Source organism: Spea bombifrons, chromosome 7 (genome assembly GCF_027358695.1).
Source record: "Spea bombifrons isolate aSpeBom1 chromosome 7, aSpeBom1.2.pri, whole genome shotgun sequence".
NCBI lineage: Eukaryota > Metazoa > Chordata > Amphibia > Anura > Pelobatidae > Spea > Spea bombifrons.
The window spans coordinates 2,045,010-2,067,033 of NC_071093.1; the positions used below are offsets into that span (position 1 = coordinate 2,045,010).

The window sequence follows — 22,024 nt, forward strand, 5'->3', positions numbered from 1 at the left end:
CACAGCCCCTTTAATTATCTTCACAACACGCCAGGCTGTCTATAGGAGTTGAACCCCATCCTACCGGGTATAGCTAGCGGCTCCAAGGAGAACCCACAACAGTAAACGACACAAAGTATCACGAGAAATGAAGGCGTCAGAAAGGTTTGAGCTGTAAAGGGTTACGCGGGATATAACCAAGAGTCGGAGGCTCGGACTGACGGCTACCACAAAAAAAAAAGGGCTGAAAAACATCTGGACGGAGCTTAGAAAAGAAAGTATTAAAAAGAAAGTATTAGGAAATTATTTTTAAAAACACTGAGAATTTGGGGGCCACGGCATTGGTTTCACACGGTAAGAGTTAAGAAGTCCAGGAGAATAAATATAGAATCCACGGGGAATCACGTGCTAATCTGACGAACATGCAAAGCAGCCTCTCCTTTTATCACTTAAATGTGAAGAAGAGGTGAAGGTGGAAGATCTCACCTGTCCCGGCCCTATAACAGCCCTTGAAAAAGTAAATAGTTAAATGGAAATTTAAGTTCTTCTGCTTTTTTTAACTTTATTTAGCAAAGAAAGTGTGTAAAAAGCAGTGAAAATACTCTGCCTACAGCCACGTGACCTCACAGCGTAACTATGTGATGTCAGCAAAGTCGTAGAGAAGCCACGCCCCTTCTCACCTACTCAGATACCCTGTTAAATCTCTTTCTCTGTGACCCAGCCAGATGTTCACAGTGCTGTTAGAGTCGTGGCACACGCAACAAACATTTCTTCACCCTCTGAGTGCCAGAGAGATTGGCTTGCGCCTCCCCTGGCACTCAAAGAGTTAAACAATGCCTACAAGCTGTACCATTTAGGAATAGACAGCCGCTATCACTGACGCAACTTGCTTAATCCCAAAGCTGTCTGTTCTACTGCATAGCCCCTTATTTGCCGACAAGGACACGCGTGTAACATGTACAGAATTTGACACCCGATCATGTAACAGACCGAAGGTTGGCTCAGCCGTCGCTTTGCTGAACTGTGATACAAAGTTACGATAAAGCATCCCCTGGAATCAACATTAACCTTGTTTCTATACGAGACCTGAACCTTTACAGCGACACTTTCACCATCAACGTCCTTTGTTTTGTTTTTTCATATTTTTTTTTTTGCTTTTTTGTTTTTTCGTTTTTGTAGGGTAGACATTATCATTTTCACAGAAAATTTGCTTAATATCCCAGAGCGGAAGGAGCGAGGGCTACTCTCTCTTCACTGGTACTTGTCTGTAAAGTTTTCTGGGAAGACGCCTTTATGTTGTTCAAAATCCTTATTCTGGAGCCAATCATCTTCTTTAATCCCCATTAACCAACCGTCGTCCTGGGAGAAAAGAGATGGTGAGAAACTGAAATCCCTGCTCCCATGTAGATGAATTTAAGGGTTAATGTACAAGTACACATCGGCTACAACTCTGGCAGGCTATTCACTAAAGTGCAAGTGCTTATGAGTTGGCTGTGCCTCCTCTTCGTGCTCCCCCTCTGAGCGGGGGATGGATGCCGTTTACCAAGCATTTGGTTATATTTATTTATTAATTCATTTTTTTTAATGGGTGTGATTTTTGCAGGGCATGGAACTTTGAACTCGCATGCCCTCGTCTGTAACTGACAAAATTCCAAGCCGCATTGCTTTGCGAGCGTTGGCATGCAAGGGTCTGCGACTGGAGTCAAGCCTGGTCAGTCAAAGTTACCCTCAACTAACCACTCAACTTCTTTGTGAATAGACCCAAAAGTTCAGTCAATTGAAAAGAGAGAGAGAGAAGGAGAGAGAGAGAGAGAGAAGGAGAGAGAGAGAGAGAGAAGGAGAGAGAGAGAGAGAAGGAGAGAGAGAGAGAGAAGGAGAGAGAGAGAAGTAGAGAGAGAGAGAGAAGGAGAGAGAGAGAGAAGGAGAGAGAGAGAGAGAGAGAGAGAGAAGGAGAGAGAGAGAGATTGGAGATATTTGGTTTCACTTCATGGGAGCTGAGATCGGTGGCAGCCTGTGGCAGAGCCAGGATTATACGATCTTGAACCCCCCCCCCTCCTTACAAATGCTGCCTGAGCCAATCAGCAACAATTCTGGTTTTCAGTAATTAAGACATTTTTATTTAGTGCAGCTCTCTCTAAAGAGTAACCATTACTATAAGATTAACCGTTACAGTATTAACCGTTACAGTATAAAGCGTTACAGTATTAAGCGTTACAGTAACAAGTAGATACAATCCACGCCATCGTAGGGCTTACCTGCTCCTCTGGGTTATCAAATGTGGTCACTAGCACCACTTCGCCCGATTTCAAGTTCAATTCATCGTTATCGGTTGCGGCATAATCGTGCAGAGCCTTCACCTGCAGAAATGCAAAGAAACGAAAAGTCAAAAACAGCAGAATAAATTCCACGCGCTATGCGGCCGATCGAGCCTAAAGCGATATGCGTGTCCCACGGCAACGCGCGGTTTGTATCGTCAGTAACACGCGTGGTTTGTATCTTCAGTAACACGCGTGGTAGGTATTGTCTCCCTGCCCCGTTTGGGATGTAGGATAATCATAATCATCACTCCCTCTTTCTGTACCTTATACAGGAATCCAGGGGGCATATCTTTTTTGGGTGGGCTGCTCTCCAGGGTACCGTTTACGGTGGCGGAAAATGTTTCCACCACAACAGCAGGAAGTGAGCTTTGAGGCTGCTGGGGGGGGAAAAAAAAAAAGTAAAATAATAATAAAGTCCGATAACCGCGTCACCTTCAAGACCCAAATCATTGAATTGATGAAGAGGAAACAAATGTTCCGTAACACAAAGTTACCATTATGGGGGACAGAGTTTGGCTAGTACGCCAACTCCGGAAGTGGTTTATAAACATCACAATGTAGCGATTCCGTGGTAAATATGGCCCTGGGGGGCTCATACTGCAGGGATCCAGGTCAATTACCGGAGTTTTATTGGGGACAGGAGTGAGTTGGGTGCCCCCCGGGGACGTTATAAGCCCCACAAACCCTAGAAACCCTGGTCTTACAGCAGCCGTATCGTTCTCGGTCGCGGTTGATTCGGGTTGAGCTACGGGCTCCTTCTTTTCTTGTTCGGTTTTGGCGGCAGGAGCTGGCGGTTCTGGCTGTAACATGGAGCAAAATGCCAATTAGCGACTCGCTCCAGGAAAGCGGCCAACAGAGGGCACCAGGAGACGGCATCTCAGCCAACAGAAGAAAACACAACCTCCACCAAAGCCTGGAATCTACAAGGTTTCCGTCACCGGAGTATTTGATTTTTTTTACTGGCGCAGGACAGACAGACGGCACAGAGCCGGCTTCCCGATTCCAGCGTCTGAAGTTTGTATTTAAGAGCAGAATCCTCGTACATAAATTATAACAAAGTAATAAAAAGTCGCTGAATAAACGGCTGCGTTCGGATGTTTCTGCCGGCTGATCTACCATATTAATGATCTTATTTTCTCCTCCCGAATGGTTTATTCCTTTTCTGGATCAATGATTGACAACAACAGTAACAATGTATCTAGAACTATAGAGACCGAGCACTGCAGGCAACGAGCGCACGAGAGACAGACACAAACTGCCGAGACAGATGCACATTGTACAGAGACAGAGGCTAAGTGCTGGGGTCACTAAAAACACCCATTCTTTGGTAAATTAGTGATTATTTGCTAATAACTTGAGAGTGATTTGTGATTGGCTGTACAGAGACGACGATGATTATTATGACACAAAGCATAGCTGCCAACAGTCACAAATTTGTCTGGACAGTTCCCAAATGAGGGCTTTTTTAGATTTTTAGGGAATGCTGGCAGCTTGGCTTGGATGGCGCCCAAATGGGACACCGCGAAGACAAAGCTTTCTTCGGGGCAGAACCCATCGCAGCATCACGACTGACCGTGGAATGAGAGAAGTTGCTCAGCATGGAGAAAATGGCACCTGGTTCAACAACAGGTCGACAGCCACAATGTCCTGGCATGAGGGCCGTAATGAGGATGGGTTTTGAGCCAAGGATGAAGTGACCGGAATCCACTTACTTGGGCAGACTCTGCCTGGGTGGGCTGAGAGGACCAGTCCACCACAAACGCGCTATCACCGCCAAACTGGTCCACATTGCCAGACGTGCTCTTGTCAGGCTGGGCGCCGGCGCGAGGGGTTAAAAGGAATGGGGGGGGGAGAGAAGGGAACACCAGGAGATAAAAGACAAAAAGATCCAATAAGAACAAATCTCCCAAAAGGAAAGAATCTTCAAGAACGAACATTAATCTAGAACGCGATCTATCCGCATCGACGAGTCTCTGGCAGGAGAAGCGAAGGGGAATTCAGCCACAACCGGCCGCTTCACGGTGACCGTTCTGTTATACGACGTCTCTCAACCCGCATTTCATGCATCCCTTTGGAGAGGTCAGACGTTTACTAAATTTAATGGGGGTGGGGGGTACTAGGCCGGGGACAGCAGAATTTAGGGTACTTGGTAAAACATTCGGGAACGATGCAGAACGCATACAAAGTTTCGCAGCAACCATAAACTCTACCGAGACCAATAACTGATGCCCTGTATAATGTATAGTGAAATCAGTGAGCCGGACCCTGTATAATGTATAGATAAATCAGTGAGCCGGACCCTGTATAATGTATAGATAAATCAGTGAGCCGGCCCCCTGTATAATGTATAGTTAAATCAGCGAGCCGGACCCTGTATAATGTATAGTTAAATCAGCGAGCCGGACCCTGTATAATGTATAGATAAATCAGTGACCGGCCCCTGTATAATGTATAGTTAAATCAGCGAGCCAGACCCTTTATCATGTATAGTTAAATCAGCGAGCCAGACCCCTGTATAATGTATAGATAAATCAGTGACCGGCCCCCTGTATAATGTATAGATAAATCAGTGACTGGCCCCCTGTATAATGTATAGATAAATCAGTGACCGGCCCCTGTATAATGTATAGATAAATCAGCGAGCCGGACCCTGTATAATGTATAGTTAAATCAGCGAGCCAGACCCTTTATCATGTATAGTTAAATCAGCGAGCCAGACCCCTGTATAAATGTATACATTATACGGGGCCAGCTCAGCCTTTTCCTGCAGAAGAAGCTCCCCAGGGTCGGCAAAAGTTTTTAGTAAATTAACCCCATATAAACAGGGTTATTTTGTGTGTTTCAGGCGGATCTAGATGCCGCGAATCCGCACACAAGCCAACAGTCTCACTGATTGAGACCGACAACCCTGGGCGCCCTCGGACACTCAGGGACTGCGTTTACCGGGACGCCGGCCAAACCGAGGCTGATACGCATTTGGCGAGGTGCGCTTTTTAATTTACTCGGGTGAGCGGAGAATTGCAGACGGCACTCGCTGAATTACCGCGGCAACTTCCCTAATTCCAGGGAATTGTGATTAATAAACAGATAATAACCAATTACGTTGTTTCAGCAGACAGGGGTCTGAGCCGAGCTGCCAGAAAACCTATTAAGAGTTAATCGGGTGCGTTCAACCCTTTGCGTGGCAATAGAAGGAGCCACATGTCCTGCAGGGCTGAGAAGGGCTCAGGGGCCACATAATAGCTTGTGGCCCCTACCCTAGTGGTAATTCGCCCCTTCTCGAAAAATAAATATATATATATATCAGTATGTGTTTTTTATGTTATATTTATATATAAACAAATGTGTTTTTAAGAAAGCAGTGAGTGATATAAACAGCAGAAACGATGGAAATCTTACCTCCCACATATCCCAGGGCAGAGACTAATCAGGATAACGTGCGGCAGGAATAGAGGAGAACAAGCAGATATTTACAACGCGTTTCAATGTATCAAAAAAAAAATGGTTACATCAACAGAATACAGAAACGATGCGTTTTGCTTACAGGGAGATGTCGTCGATGTCTTGGCCCAGAAGAGGTTAACTATTGAGAACTGTTATTTATCGTTTTATATGGCGCCACCATATTCCGTTGCGCTGATAGACAAATACCTTTTCATTTTTGACTATCTATTGAAAGCTTAACCCCTTTGGTGCCAGGGAGTGTATCATACAGAACGATGCCCAGGTCTGTGAAGACTCGTAGGACTCTACGTTACTGGCTGCCGGCCGTCACTCTGGAGCAGTTGGCATCGAGGATTCTGTGTCTGACGAGTGCCTTCCCAGTATTAAAAGCTGGTACTATGTTACTATGCCGGATTATGTTCAAGTGGACATTACCCTTACTTTACTCGTATGCCTGCTACTGTATAGAGCCCCCACTGCCTGGATCTAGACCATGGATCAGACATAAGTGCCCCGGATCTTTAATAAAGATGGCGTATCTTGACCTCCCGCACCTGTCTGGACATAGGCATGGCGTAAAACAAGCTGTGATGGGGCCCCTATGCACATGCCTACTTTACAAAACATAGGAACCCGAACCTTTCGTATATATTACTCTATATGTTGAAACCCAGGATAAGCCGAACCATATTGCAATGGTACGGTTATTTAGTATAAGTTTCTTGGTTCCAAAAATATTAAATATTGAAATTGTTGCAAGCTCTGCAATCTCACATTGGGAAGATTACTTCTAAAGCTAATCCTTCTTAACCTCCGAAATCTGTTGGCTCTCTATATGGGACACGAGAATTGGGAAAGCGTTTTCCTGGGCAGTGGCAGTAAAGGGTCCGGGAAACGGAGAATCCACCAACCTGTGCTGGTACCGCGGACCCCGAAGAGGGTTCAGGTTTCAGGGGATCAAAATCCAGATCCAGTAAGCTGGGCTCCGCGGTCTGAGGCCACACAGCCTCAAACTTGGCAGCAGTAAAGGAAAGAGATTGAGGGAAGGTTAGATACAACACACCGGTCAAATGGATGAGCGTCCATGACAATGTTTCTGGGTGATTGAGGGGAAACAAGCATGGCTCGTGCCCCACGTCAGGTCTCTCCTAATTGTCTTCTGCTCGCTGGGTTTCCACTGCGGACAATGGTTACGCAATGAACAAACAGAGCGGTTATACAGGAGTCCGGGAGCACCACGGTCAGCGGCAAAGTGGAGAGGGTGGGAAGGCTCCTTGCTTTAAAGAACACTTTTTACATTTCCTTTGTGGTCGCGAGGGGCACCTAGAACATAATATTTCTGGATCCTAAAGCAGCCTCTGTACTTCTGTTCTATAAAGTACTTTCTTAGACTTTTAGGAAATGCAGACAGAGAACAATAGACGAGGTAGAGCGTAAGGGTCAGCTTGGTGTCCGCTTGGTGTCCCTAAAGTTTTTCCAAACATGGTGGTTTCTGGATGCCAGACTTCGAAGACAATATGGAAGACCCCTGGAGTTACTGTGAAAAGCTGTTTATTTCAGCTGCTTCTACAGTAACTCCCAAGAAAGACACGAAGACCAGAAAAGTTTCCCTTTCTGACATGAAGCCCGTGCCATGAAGACAGGAGCTGCCACGTGACGTATGTGTCACGCTTCTCATCATGTATCAGCCGAGACTCCGACGGAACCAACTGTAGAAGTTGAGATTCCATCACAAAACCTATGAGAACTTGCATTATTTGTAAAAACACAAATCGTGTAAAGCACATCGCGTCACATCACAAATACACAATTATTCCGAAGGCAACGTTGTACTCAGAACGCAAAGATGTGGATCATCCGGACCCATGAGCGCAGTCTCTGATTTAATGCCATTACGTATCTGATGAACCATTAGGTACCCCGGTTCTGTCTTTACAAAAGACCCCAATAACCCGTTACATAGGAAAAAGCGTATAAACAATATATCAGCCAGCCAGGGAGCATGCACCAAGCTACCGACACAGCATGCGCGGGAACAGACAATGGCTTCTCCGAAACTCCTAAATAACGCAAGTCAGAAGCGGAGGTTTATCTCTTCTAATAAACATTTATTAACCACGTCTAATTTAACACAAAACGCTACATGAACCCTGCTTTACTGGGTTTCCAAGGAGCCAAAGTCTGAAGATAAAAAAAAGAGACAGAGGGGGTAAAAATGTCTTCTGGAGGTGTCACTTTCTATGATAAATAAGACCAGATACTGGGCAGTGATAGACTAATCAATAACTCTCATTTAGAGGAGTCTTATCTGGTGCATGCGCAGGGTTTGTGATCTAGGAGGTCACGATGCTGGTTAAAGGGAAACTCCCAACATTTTTCTGCAGGAACCATGATTTTTATGGTCAGTAGGTACCTGGCAATACGTCCCTCGGTAGGTTTTAGTAACTCGAAGTAGAAGACAGCTGAGGGTCACCTTTCCGAGCCGGACTTCGGACGCAAAGGGCCAGTGCTAACGTGAGGGGAAGTCAGCCGAGCCATACGTCCAGCTATTATTGCCACAATGTCTTGCGTGAGGACATTTGTTGGCATTGGCCACATTTTAATCTCCAAGGGGCTTCCAGGTCATGAGATCGCTTCTCTAGAATAGAGGATCATGGGTAGACGACTACCCCCATAAACCATAGAAATCAATTCCAACGTTACTATGTTTGGGACTTCTTGTGGAAAATATCATTCGCCCCGTCTAGAAGAAATCTTATTATCGGGGTGGGGGGGATCCTGTATCAATTAAGGCTTCTAAGATAATGAAGTATTTTACCAAACTCTGTTCAATTGATTCCTTTTATTCAACTCAGATTTCTAACCTCTGAAGTCTTGCTTTTCCCGGACTGCTTTTGCTATTCAGTCCTCATTTTTAAGATCAATAACAATGTATCAAGAGAAAAGGCCTGATGGAAAATCCATTGCTTCATCTCTTTAATTCGCCCATCGCTCACGTTTACCGCTCCATCCATAATGAATAGAAGGAACCATTGATCAGATGTTGACATGCGGACGTTAATCCACCGCGAGGCGTGACGCATTCCGAGGGGGACCGAGACCGTTTGGCCGGTCACCTCGAGACAGCCTGCCCTGATCTCTGGTCTGATTTGCAAGTGACACCTCCAAGTATTTTGGTCGTGCGGGTGTTAGTGAGCTGGAGCGAGGAGGAAAAACAGACAGCGGCTTCTAACCTGCGAGGGGGTGGTCACACTTATTTCGGGCACAAAATTGTCATCAAACAGGCCGATGATATTTTCCTGCTTGAGGTCCTTTGACGGCGTGTGTTTTGGTGGCGGTGGGACAGGTGGGCCTTTCCTCAGCTACATGCAAGTAAAATAACACCAAAAAGGCCATCCAAACAATTACCGGCCCCCCCAAGAAAAAAACAAAACAAAAAAAATACGGGAACATGTTAGCATAACGTAGACACAGGGACCCCGAGGATCAATCACATGACGTCACCGGTTATATCTCACTGCAACAACGGAGAATCCATGTATCGTTATCGTACAGAACACGGAACAAAGGGCAGCCTGGGACACGGGGGGCAAAATAAGCAGGGTGGGGGTAAAAAGCAGCTGAACGCTATACATCGGTAATAAAGCTGTTCTTCGCTCAATGCAAAAGGGAGATCAGAGGATAAGCGAGATGCATCACTCCTCCCTCTGGCATGAAAGGGTTAACCGACATTAAATCAGTTTAGATACACGAGATCTGGGCTGATAATTTAGCAACATTACATTGTTTCGAGTTCTTTCTCAATGTGCGATACTATGTAGCTGCCAGCAGGGGGCGGTGTTGGTTTGGTTTTTTAACACAATCCATTTTAATATAATATTCGTAGATTTTATTAAAGTTTAAATATCTAGAATATTCATAGAACCCCCTTTATGCATGACTTTTTCTTATCACATTCAAATAATACGTAATAGGTCGTATAAAATATATACGATAAGCCTTTCTCCTGCAGTTTTTTCCCCAGGTGTGAAGCTAGAATACCTGAGAAGGCGATTTGGACACCGCCGCAGACGGTGCATCTACAAAGAATGACGCCGTTGCAGGTGCTTCTTCCTCGGGTTCGTGGTTGACGGTCTTGGTTTCGGTGGCTGAAGGTGGAGGTCCGTCCGGCGGAGGGGACGGACTCTTATTCACCTTCACGGAACTGGTGTCGCTGGGGATAGAAGAGAGGATGTTTAATTCCACCCTGTTTAAATGACGTCCATCAGGAATTCACTAATTAATTTTTATTGTTATTATACCCCTTCTTAGGTGGTTAGAGTTTTGAAAAATACAATTTTTGAACTAATTTTACTTTAAACCCAAACCTGGACTATATTTTAGGAAGTTTATAAAAACATAATATGTAAGGTGTTCTAATTATACAATTCAGACGTACATCTTATATATCTTTGGGCGCCTACTGACTAACGATGAGCGTTCAGAAATAATCTAATTTCCCACGGGGCTTATTGCCACCCTGACCTAACGTGTTTGCTTTGCTGACGACACATACGTGTGTAATAGAAGAGCCACGCAGGCGACTCGGCAGCTACAGGAGATGCTACGGACCAAGGACAAGCTGGAAGAGAGTCCTCCATGAATGTCTCATAATAAAGACACACATCGCCCACAGGGAACATTCTACCAGTCCAGGCTTCTTTGTGCTCTCCATCCCACAGCCTTTCCTCTATCCCCACAGCAGCCACACTTCCATCGCCCTCCCTCTCAGCTCTTTTCCTCCATACTTCTGGGAAAATAACATTTGGAGAACCTTCTCCATCTAGAAGAGGTGGTCCCATCCCTGGTGGTCTTTTTATGAGAGCACAGATCTCTTTCTAAGAGTAAAGCACTAAATCCGTCTACTTCGATTCTTTTTATAAAAAAATTAATAAATGTGTAATATGATTTATTAAATAATAGTTACTCTATTTTTTATATTTTTTGTACAATATTTAATATCCAACTAGTTTTGATTTAAAAAATAATAAAATGGTTAAAAATACTTTTCTGTATGAAAGTCACAAAGGATATGGCACTTAAAAAAAAAAACATCCGGCATGCAAGTTAAATGTATCCAAAGGTTAAACTGTGTTAGAGAATCCTCTTCATGCATAAACTTAATTGATAACCTAGGTTATCTCCACAGGTTAAGTTTAGTAAAACTGAAAACCCAAATTTTTTTTTTTACCAGCAAAGAATTTTAATGTAAAAAAAAAGTGTATTAATGTTAGTGATTTAATAACGAGCAGCTAGATCACAAAATGGGGATCCTGACAAAACAAACAAAAAATATCTTGCAAATATGCGTTTTACTTCTCAACTTAAATACAAACCTAAAAAAAAAAAAAGAAGAAAAAAGGGACCTAAAAGACTGAAATGGTTTTTAGTGGTTTTGTAATATAAAAAAAAACAAATCTTATCAACAAATCTTTTTCCTGCTGCTATCATTTTTTTTCTATCAATCTTTATAGAGGTATATAACGAATGGTTCATTCATTAACAGGAACCTAATGTTATTATTGTGGTTTTAACAGACTGGGGGAAGGGCATTTTCTCTGCACTCTCCACTTCCTGCACAGTCTTACAGCAGTATTCTGCTCTGGAAGGCAGCTGTGCAACGGATTATTCTTCCCCCTTGCAGATAAAATTTTTTATCTACAATGAAAAGTATTTATTTGTAAATATAACAAAGATAAACTTGAAATGTGGCTTACGTATATGCAATAGAACAAGAAAAAAACAAAAGGTTAATTGGACATGCGCAGACAAAACCTGGAGCACACACTCAGGAATCGCTGGTACAATCGCACCCTTGGTTAAACCATGATGCATTTAATTCACTACCTGCTCCTTTTTATCCTCAGTCTGGAGAACAAGTTTGCTTTCTTTCTGTTGGGGTCGTTAGGGTAGAAATGGTTATCGATGAAGAAAAGGAAGGATTTAGGAAAATGAGAAAGAAACCCCCAGTCCTGCTAAAGGACGGCCTTGGCTTTTAAGCGACAAACGCCGACGACACAACTAAAGCATGATAAATAATTTAACCCTCGTGAGTTCGAGATGTTCCCAGAGATAATGAGAAATGAAACGCTGTATACCAAAAATACTAAATAACTAAAGTTCTTATTTGTCAGCAGGGAGATGCGTAGGGAAAAAAAACCTGCATTTTAAAGGCCACAGTGGCCCCCGAGGACAGCTCTTCTTGGTGGTGACATTAAAGATATTTAAAAAGAGAAAATCAGATTTAACCCCTTAAATACAATAGCAACCGAAGAGTTTGGTCGGCGACCAGCTGGTTGAGTTTCAGTAAGTTTTATACATCCGAGTGCCACCAGAACTCCTAAATGATCCAGAAGTTTCTGAAGGACCAAGATCCTTTAGTTGGCCCATTTAACGCAGAAGGACCTTTGTGGGTTGCCGAAAAACGTCATGGCCAAGGCCGGCCGGCCGGGGGGGGGGGGGCAACAGATATGGGGCTTTGGCTACACTTATTACAAAAGTTGGCTAGTAACACATACAGGTTGTAAACAGACAGGACGCGGCAGTAATGGGGGGGTCCGCGAACCCCGTGGAGATGCCCCCAACTCTCACCTTGGCTGAGCTTTCACTGGCGTGAAGGCGTTTGATGACTGTTTTCCTTGTTGCTGTTCCAGAGTCACCATCACATCATTAAGGTTTTGATGCAGCTGCAAAATTATTATTATTTAAAAAAAAAAGGTCAAAAAAGGTCAAAAAAGGTCAAAAAAACTGAACTTTCAGCATCTCTGCTACATTTAATTAGAGGCTGTGAGATCGAATTATCTCAGAAATAAGATATTTGTTACATAAAGCCGTCCTACAGAACAAATTCTGCAATAATCAGGAAGAGCCCACACCCCGACGACACACAATCATTGTGAAATTATTTTGGGAGTTTTCTACTTGGCCCAAAATTTGTTTTGTGTTTTTTTTTTTTGTAGTTTCTATGACTACAAGAAAAAAAAAATAATATCTCTAATTTCATGTGGGAGGTAAAGGTTCCTCAGACAATCAAATTCTAACAATAAACACGGGAAGTTCAACACATTCAATGTGCATGTCAAAGATGTTCATGAATAGATTTGGGGTAAAGTTATACTTTATTAACAAAAAGGAGAAGTTATGAATTATGAGGCTCTTTTTAGGAACTGGTGTGTAAATGCTAGGAAGTGCGCAAAAAAACTGTTTATGCAAAAAAAAAAATTAAAAAAGCTCAGAAACCTCTGAAAATGTTTTAGAATTTTTAGAAATTCCGATTTCCTTTTTGTCTTAAAAAAATTATACAAATCGAGAGAGGGGAAAGTCAGCTTAGTGTCCAATTCTTCAAACTAACGTTGAAAAGTGAAGAAGGAGAGAAGGAAAAGTGAAGAAGGGGAGATGGAAAAGTGAAGGGGAGAAGGAGAAGTGAAGAAGGGGAGAAGGGGCAAAGGAAAAGTGAAGAAGGGGAGAAGGGGAGAAGGGGAGAAGGAGAATGTAAACCGAGAGATAAATGAGAGAGTAAGTGATTAAAAGATAAAATAAAATCACAGAATTGTGTCAGATTTGTCTAAAAAGTAACGAACCAAAAATGAAAAAAAGACACAAAAATCCTCGTGTTGATGCGTAAAGTAAACACCGCGTCTATCCGCGTCTTACCTTCCCCATTTCTTTGTGGAAGTTTTCTTCAAGCCCCGCAATGCTCTGGAATGTGTTGACATAGAAACCAACACGGCTACAAAACACAAGAAATATTATTCGTTAATTCCCATCAAACCCGGTCTCGATATCGATCAACGACCTCAGGAGCCGCTAACCAACACTCGTAATCCTCGTAAACATGACAAGGGTGTCTGCGGAACAGAGGGACTGGACAAAATGAACACGGGCACTTGGGAGGGATGATCTACCTGTTCCATAAGGAGGGCAGCTCTTCCTGCAGATCCACGTTCATCTCCTCAAACACTTTCTGGGCTTTGATGAGCTCTTCCTCGGCCTGAGCAGAGATAGGGAACACGTGACATTTCGGCACAGCGTATAAGGAGTATGTGTAAGAACACGCTTATTACACGGCTAGGAACACAACAAAGACATTCTTCTAGGCAGTAGACTTGTGTATTTGGATTCGCCCGAAAACGAGGAGGGACCCCAATGAGACAAACAAAAAACGAAGCAGAGAGCCCAGAATTTTCCTTTCTTTCACTCACACTCACTCTCTAATGCAAACCGATTTGGGAAGAAAGGGAGGTGCAGAAAACGTTTCCCTTTCTCCATGAATCTGTCTCCATTATTCTGGCCTAATCAAAAGAACAGAGTCACGGGGGCCGGCCTCTCTCCCGTTCCCGTGGAGAAGCCGATGAAACAAGACGACGCGGGGAGAAGCGGACGAAGACAGATGAGTGAATGAGAGTGCGAGAGAATGAATGGGGGGGAGTGACAAAGAATTTCGTTTCCTGGTGCAAAAAGCTCTCCGAATTTCATCCGAACCTAAAGGGCAGGAAACGAAATTCCTTGTTGGTTTCAAAATTCATATTTCCTGATATTCTAAAGAGTATTTTTCAACCTACCCAGAACGGTTATCAAACGTTCTGAAAATGTGTGATTTGTATTAGTCTGGCACTTTTGGAATATATGATTGGTTAGTATATGATAATGCATAAAAGTGATGCAGTCGCCATGGAAACGGTTTCACGGAATAGCTTCGATATTGTCGAAAATTCTAAAAAAAAACAGCAACTTTTGCGCAACGTTTGGGTCTGTCAATCACACATTGAGTATACATTTATGTTAGATATACAGTTAGGTTAGTCAGACACATTCGCAGCCTTCAGTCTCGCAGGTCGGTGGTCGGCGGCCACGTGGCCTCTGGGAGGAGAAACGGGCTGTAAAATGTAGGATTCGGGAAAATATTCGGGGCGTTAAATATCTCAGTAACTCTTTATTGGATGGAAATTCCACAGCCTCCTTCTTGAAATTCCGCTGGCAGCGACGCCTGGGAGCCGAGGAGGACGCCGACTACTCGTGGGAAACAGGGAAGAATTCCCGAGGCGGGGAACGGACCGTCCTCCCTGCGGCTATTTATATCGGACAACAAGGACACCTAACGAGGGCCGAAACAGAACTTGTTGATGTCAAGGGCGGGCTGGCATCCTCTAGCCCTGGGCCAAAACATAAAGCCATTGAAAGGGGGCTACAAAGAACAGGGACCCCATAGCCGGAGCATGGAAAGGATCCAGACATGGTGCAAACGCTGCATTAAACCCTTGCTACTGTAGACACTTTAGTTATAATACAGAAAAAATGGCTTCTAGTAATGGGATACAATGTTAAAATAAAAGCCCCCCCAATGGGCAATTGCACCCCCCCCCACACACACCCCTTGAGGTGCATTTTTAATGGCTTGGAATCCTGACAATTTGTTACTTTGGATGATCCGTTTCCCTCCAATCTATTTATGAAAGTACTAAAACTTTAGAGTCACTCTGACCGCAGAGACTGAAGGCTGCGCCGACACAAAGATTCAAGCCGGAAGCGCATGCACGGTTAGGGCTCAGCCAGGGTCACCTGGTTTCGGAGCAGGTTAGTTTGGGCAACCAGGTGGGCTTGTATTTTCCCCTGGCACCACTGGGGGGCAGCCTTCTCAAGCAACGACACGGGCTGCGAGCATTTCCAGGTAAAAAAAAAAGAACAGAGAGAAGAAAGGAAAGAAAGAGATTTGGTTTTAATATCGGCTGGTGAAGGGGGCGCTCGGGGTTATGCCGTCCTTCGAAGCATGCCGGGAGAACAGCAATTAGCTTTCCACATAGAACGGACCATTGGCGATGACAAGATCATAATCAGTAATCAGCTGCAGAGATCAACGACAAGAATTAGTCACAGCTCAAAAAACATCGGCATATTGCGTAATTGGAAAAGACGAGGATCGGAGTAATTGGCACTCGCGCCAAGTATTACAGACTGGCATGCTACCCGTAGACAGAGAACAAATCATTCACCCGTCAACCATTACAGAGCCGGAAGGGTTGGCATTTATTATATGCAGAAAATGCTGCGCGTGGATCTCTAGATCTCTACTCTTTGAAGCGCTGAAGTGTAGCCTATTTCTTTAGACACTTTTTTTTTTCCTGGAAGCAATAAAATACCTTTTTTTGTCATCAAAGTCTAACTTGTTCCTCTACCAAAATGTAACAGTGTCGCCTAATTGTAAACGTAGGAAATAAAAGATACTCTGCAACTCTGAACTGGACTAAAATTTGCCTCCAAGTAACTTTTATTGCAACTGTACGGTGTTAGAGTGGGTGTGTCAGTGTACGGTGTTAGTGTAGGAGTGTCAGTGTACGGTGTCAGAGTGGGTGTGTCAGTGTACGGTGTTAGTGTGGGTGTGTCAGTGTACGGTGTTAGAGTGTGTGTCAGTGTACGGTGTTAGAGTGGGTGTGTGTCAGTGTACGGTGTTAGAGTGTGTGTCAGTGTACGGTGTTAGAGTGGGTGTGTGTCAGTGTACGGTGTTAGAGTGTGTGTCAGTGTACGGTGTTAGAGTGGGTGTGTCAGTGTATGGTGTTAGAGTGGGTGTGTGTCAGTGTACGGTGTTAGAGTGTGTGTCAGTGTACGGTGTTAGTGTGGGTGTGTGTCAGTGTACGGTGTTAGTGTGGGAGTGTCAGTGTACGGTGTCAGAGTGTCAGGGGTGAGCCTAGAAGCAGTGGTGCAAGGGAGAGTATGGTGATAGGGTGTGTAAGCATATGGTGTTAGAGTGAGTGTGTGGGTGTTAGTGTGAGTTTGCATGTTGCTCTGTGTCCTAGTTACTGAGGGGGGAAATACTACAATTAGGTGCCACTAACCCTAGACTCACCCCTGATCTCTGTATTAAACAAAACAATCTTGCTTCCTTGGAGTTATCTGTATAGTGGATGGGGGAGGGAGGGGGGATAAGCAACAACTCAATGGCACTTCTTACCCAGCCCCCTATACGCCATTATAAAATTGGAAATAAATAAAGGGGATTAATAACTAAATGAGAAACGGTACTCGGAGCAGCGAGTTGAAATTGTCAGAATCCTCCAACGATTTGGCCGATACATCGATCACATATATGGCTCGTTAATGACGTCTTTACGTAGCTTATAAAGCAGGTGGGGTTATTTATAGGCGCCAGTGTGGAGTGGCAGGTTTCCCACCTCCGTCAGGGTCGGTAGGACATATATGTTTATGGTCACAATCCTGTCCAAGGAAATCCTGTCCATGACGACACAAAGACATTTATCTGACTTGACCACGGGACGTAAAATCCCGCTCAGGGCCGGCCGAAACACACCCGGCGCGTGACACGGCCCACCATACCTTGGCGATCTTGGTTTCGTCCTTCTTTTTTGCATTCTGTAGGGATTCAAAGTGGTGTCGGGCGCTGTCATAATCCACCAGCTTTCTTCCCCGTTTAGCGATGCGAGACTGCGAGATACAGGAAGAGAATTTAAGTAAAACCGCCGTTTAATAAACATTTACGAGCGGCGTAGGAAACATTCGAATCATCGGTAAAGCCAACATTCTATATTATGCTTTATTTCAAATATTTATATTACTTAAACCCCTAAAATACCTTGATGTCGGGGAACTGTCCGAGGTAGGTGTCCATGGTGAGGAGAGCCTGGTCAACCAGCTTCTGGTGGTAATCCGTCCACAGGAGGTCATTGTTCTGGAGAGAAGATTTGGGTTTTAATGACGTGGCTTTTATTCTAGATCGGCAACAATTGGCTTCATTCTCGTTTGTCTCGTTATTAGTCCCGGTTTCAGAATTTGCTTAAATTTATGAACCACAAGATTCTATAGAATCATCTCCTGGACGTTCTCGTTTCCTGCAGAGAATCCTCCATACAGAGAAGTTCTGGCAAACACGACATTTATCTGCTCTAAGATACTACTAAGTTACTACCAATTCTCTCTATTCTGTCCTTTCTTTATCCTAATATTAATCTCCTCTTTTTTTCTTTCCTCTCCTCTCCTTTTTTTTCCTCTCCTCTCCTTTTTCCCCTCTCCTCCCCCCCTCTCCTCTCCTTTTTTCCCCCCTCTCCTCTCCTCCCCCCCTCTCCTCTCCTTTTTTTCCCCCCTCTCCTCTCCCCCCCCTCCTCTCCTTTTTCCCCCTCTCCTCTCCTTTTTTTCCCCCTCTCCTTTCCATTCTGGGGCTGTCTCACCTCTGCGATTCTGTTTGTTTCCTCTCTGCCCGGCCAGTCCGGCTCGTAGATTTCCTGCAAACACTCCGTGAGCTTCTTGGAGGCTTCATGCATAGCTGGACGGAGAAAGAGAGAAAAGTGGAACGTTGTTATTTATAAAAAAGGGGAACAATCACAGCGGTTACCAAATGGGTTTAACAAAGCGTCTCGCAGCTTTTTATTTGTCAATCTGTGTGATTGTTATGGAGATATTTAGTTTAAAAAGTTGACCTTCGTGAAAGCAGAGATCGGTGGCAGCCCGTGGCAGAGCCAGCATTATCCAAACTACTTCTTGTCTCCCTTCTCCTCCCCAAACCCATACAAAAGATGCCTAAATTTGGTCTTTTTCTCCCCAGAACAGAGGATAAGGTTTAAGGAGTAGCACTTTGATCAATGCATTTTGCTGGACCCACCACTAGTAGATGTATAGGTCAAATATATTTTTTAGATGGAATGTTAATCCACCCCAGTGAGCGTATCGTGGATCCGGGAGACTTCGTTAGTTAGGGAGCCTTTTTTGGGAAGGTGTCTTACCCTTTACAGAAGCCAGATAGGTCCTCAGATCCTTCTGCAGCTTGGATCCCTCTGTCTGTAATCATTTCAAGGAGAAAGCAGATTATCTGTTAGATGAAAGCTGATGGATCGCAGATCCTCCGCCATGCCCCCTTCTTTGTTTAAAATGCTCTTATTATAGCTTTTCAGGGCTGACGGCCTCCGTACGGCGCGCATGGAACGAAGCCCCCCCCCCCTGGCTGCATGCATTTAACCCTTTGATATACAGGACATGCAAAAAAAATGTATTATTGCCAACGTCGGGGTAGCTCCTTCTCTCTCGTTGGACTAACACTCCCATGATTCCCAGGCAGTACAGAACAGTTTAGAAGTGACCCGTGGGGTAGTACAACCACCTCTTATCGGGATGCACAGCCCAACGATCACCTTTCAAATCCACCAGAATAATCTCCTTGGTTGGGATTAGCGCTCCTAAAATATCTGCCTGCCTTCTGGTTAATCTCTGCAAGATCCAGACTCTCGTAAAATCCCTTACTCCTCATCACTTGGTCCTCCAATGGTTCTATTACTTTACTGAGAGGGTGGTAGATAAGTGGAACAGCCTCCCAGCAGAGGTGGTAGAGGGTAATACAGTGAGGGGATTAGACATGCATGGGATAGACATACGGCTCCTGAATCTAAGACGAGACCAACGACTGATTAAGGTTTGAGTCGTTACAGCAGCAGAAACGGGCGACTAGATGGCAAACCCTGACAGTGTATATATATATAATTACGTTTGACCCTTCAGGGTACCGGGGCAGGAATATTATATTTGTGAGAAAGTCCTCGGCAGCAAAGCGGTTAAACTGTTTCTATAAGAAATCGTTGGTTTTCTATCTAATTCTCCAGGGCCACCGATTCTCCCAGCCCTGTTCGCAGTCTGTGGGATGTTTGGCTGCCAGTCCTGCCGTTACACCCAGGGCTACGAGTCAAGCACCGCTTCTAACCCCACCGGAAAAATTATTTAGGGGAAAAAATGCTTAACCTCATATTTTCTATTTTTTTTTTTTTATCACCGATAGATTAAAAATGAGTTTTGTTTTTTTTTTTTAAACAGCTCTTTGCAGAATGTGATGTTTTCAGACATATTAACCATTTGTATGCGTTCTAGACTGTGTATCAGATACACGGCAGTTCAAAAGTTTGGGGTCACTCCGCTGCTTTCATGAAAAACAAGGTAATTTCTGGCTGTAACATAATTACAAAACCATCAATTATCCTTTAAAACTTAAACTTGGAACACAACATGCCATTGGAGCACAGGAGTGATGGGAGTGATTAAGGGCCATTGGAGCACAGGAGTGATGGGAGTGATTAAGGGCCATTGGAACACAGGAGTGATGGGAGTGATTAAGGGCCATTGGAGCACAGGAGTGATAGGAGTGATAAAGGGCCACTGGCACACAGGAGTGATGGGAGTGATAAAGGGCCATTGGAACCCAGGAGTGATGGGAGTCATAAAGGGCCATTGGAACACAGGAGTGATGGGAGTGATAAAGGGCCATTGGAACACAGGAGTGATGAGAGTGATAAAGGGCCATTGGGACACAGGAGTGATGGGAGTGATAAAGGGCCATTGGAACACAGGAGTGATGGGAGTGATAAAGGGTCTCTGAACGCCTATGAAGAGATTCCATTAAAAATCAGCCGTTTCCAGCTACAATAGTCACGCGTTTATCGCTAGAAAGTTTTTCCGCTGGTAACGCGGGAGTTAAAGTTTCGATTTGTGTCATCGTTGCTTTCGTTGTATTTTGTTTCTATCTCTATTGTTGCAGCCGCGGTTTTTTAAGTCCTCGTTTCACATCGTTATTTTTTTCAGTTTGGATTTTTTGATGATTATCCTTCCAGATGTTATCCTCATTTTCTCCCTGAAATGGTGAAGTCAGGGATTTGGGTGTTTTTGATGAGTTGCGTGTTTTCGTTCCTGCTGTCCGGGGAATGTTATGTTCTGGTCGGACGCACAGCCCGATTACCCGTCTCAATGTGTAATTCGCAATCGCTTGAAAACCAAGAAAATAGCTCAAGTACAGCTTAGGCCTCAACTTTCTACCTGGGGTTTATACTTTTCCCCTTACTGAATGGGGGACAGATAAATGGAACAGTCTCCCAGCAGAGGTGGTAGAGGGTAATACAGTGAGGGTATTAAACATGCATGGGATAGACATACGGCTCCTGAATCTAAGACGAGACCAACGACTGATTAAGGTTTGAGTCTTTACAGCAGGAGAAACGGGGGACTAGACGGGGGCCGGATGGGGCCGATCTGCCGGCAGGTTCCATGTTTCTTGACTTAATTAGGGTAAGATTAAGATTTGCCTTTTTTTTCATTTTTAATAAATACAGCGAGGTCTGCCCCGTACAGCAGTGAAATATTTTAAACATCCCGTATAAGGGTTAAAATATGGTTTTTTTTGTTGTTTTTTTAATCCGTTTAGGGTCTTTTTTTCCCCCATGAAATGTATTCTATTTCTACTCTTTTACCCTGAAATTTTTAATGTAAAAAAGCTGAAGCACTCTGTGGTTTTATTTTGTTTGGGGTTTTTTTGGAATGCAGGAGCAGAGGGCATGTGATTTTTTTAAATATATTTTTTTTTTATTATTATTATTATTAATTACTATCATTTATTACAATTCTTACATTTACCACCAGTACACCAAGAGTTAAAACGTTAAAATTACTCAAGAGATGTCCTTCTGATCGCTGCACAAACATCCGCAGATACTTATAATTAAAAGAGCGTGACAACCCGGCAGGGTTTTTCGGGGGCGATTGTGCAATCAGAATAAAAAACACTTAAATCTGCACGCAGAAACCATTAATAAATAATAATAATAATAACAACAACAACAAATTGTAAGCTCTATGGGGCAGACAGTCCTAATAAATTTTAAAAAAAAAAACAATAAAAATTAAGTAAAAACCCATTTTTGAGGATTTTTCCACCTACAGCCGATATAAAGCCATTTCAGTAGCGGGAGGGAAGCGGAGGGCCGGACGCCGGACTTACCAGCTGCTTGCTGAAGTTTTGCACACATTGTTCGAACTGCTCGTCTTTTGTTTCGTCGGCTTTTCCAAGTTTCTGGAGAACCTGCCAAAAAAAAACATCAAAAATGAAGTTACTAATTTATTACAGAATAAACGCATCAGAATATCAGGTGATCCAGACATATTATTCTGCCCCCCGGCGCTGTATACAGTAATATAACCCCCCCCCGGCGCTGTATACAGTAATATAACCCCCCCAGTGCTGTATACAGTAATATAACCCCCCTCGCTGTATACAGTAATATAACCCCCCAGCGCTGTATACAGTAATATAACCCCCCCAGTGCTGTATACAGTAATATAACCCCCCAGCACTGTATACAGAAATATAACCCCCCCTCGCTGTATACAGTAATATAACCCCCCAGCGCTGTATACAGTAATATAACCCCCCAGCGCTGTATACAGTAATATAACCCCCCAGCGCTGTATACAGTAATATAAGCCCC

The 22,024-nt window shown here is 44.0% G+C and overlaps 1 protein-coding gene across 9 annotated transcripts in view; it reads right to left on the reverse strand.

Moving 5' to 3' along the window:
• Positions 1 to 1,004: 1,004 nt before the first annotated feature.
• BIN1 (bridging integrator 1) overlaps positions 1,005 to 22,024 on the reverse strand; it is a 36,748-nt gene continuing 15,728 nt past the window's right edge. The window contains exons 2-20 of one of the 9 annotated variants that reach the window (XM_053470711.1): positions 21,538 to 21,618; positions 18,509 to 18,563; positions 17,957 to 18,051; positions 17,365 to 17,460; positions 17,109 to 17,216; positions 15,339 to 15,431; positions 13,685 to 13,770; positions 13,434 to 13,509; positions 12,372 to 12,466; positions 11,628 to 11,672; positions 9,783 to 9,954; positions 8,975 to 9,103; positions 6,653 to 6,754; positions 5,697 to 5,720; positions 4,010 to 4,108; positions 3,002 to 3,097; positions 2,561 to 2,671; positions 2,235 to 2,336; positions 1,005 to 1,338 (exon numbers count right to left, since the gene is read on the reverse strand). In XM_053470711.1, coding sequence (XP_053326686.1) covers positions 1,231 to 1,338; positions 2,235 to 2,336; positions 2,561 to 2,671; positions 3,002 to 3,097; positions 4,010 to 4,108; positions 5,697 to 5,720; positions 6,653 to 6,754; positions 8,975 to 9,103; positions 9,783 to 9,954; positions 11,628 to 11,672; positions 12,372 to 12,466; positions 13,434 to 13,509; positions 13,685 to 13,770; positions 15,339 to 15,431; positions 17,109 to 17,216; positions 17,365 to 17,460; positions 17,957 to 18,051; positions 18,509 to 18,563; positions 21,538 to 21,618 — 1,773 coding nt within the window. In that variant the 3' untranslated portion in view covers positions 1,005 to 1,230. Of the gene's footprint in view, positions 1,339 to 2,234; positions 2,337 to 2,560; positions 2,675 to 3,001; positions 3,098 to 4,009; positions 4,109 to 5,696; positions 5,721 to 6,652; positions 6,755 to 8,974; positions 9,104 to 9,782; positions 9,955 to 11,627; positions 11,673 to 12,371; positions 12,467 to 13,433; positions 13,510 to 13,684; positions 13,771 to 15,338; positions 15,432 to 17,108; positions 17,217 to 17,364; positions 17,461 to 17,956; positions 18,052 to 18,508; positions 18,564 to 21,537; positions 21,619 to 22,024 lie in introns of all 9 variants that reach the window. The other 8 variants (XM_053470710.1, XM_053470712.1, XM_053470713.1 and 5 more) reach the window with 8 other exon arrangements.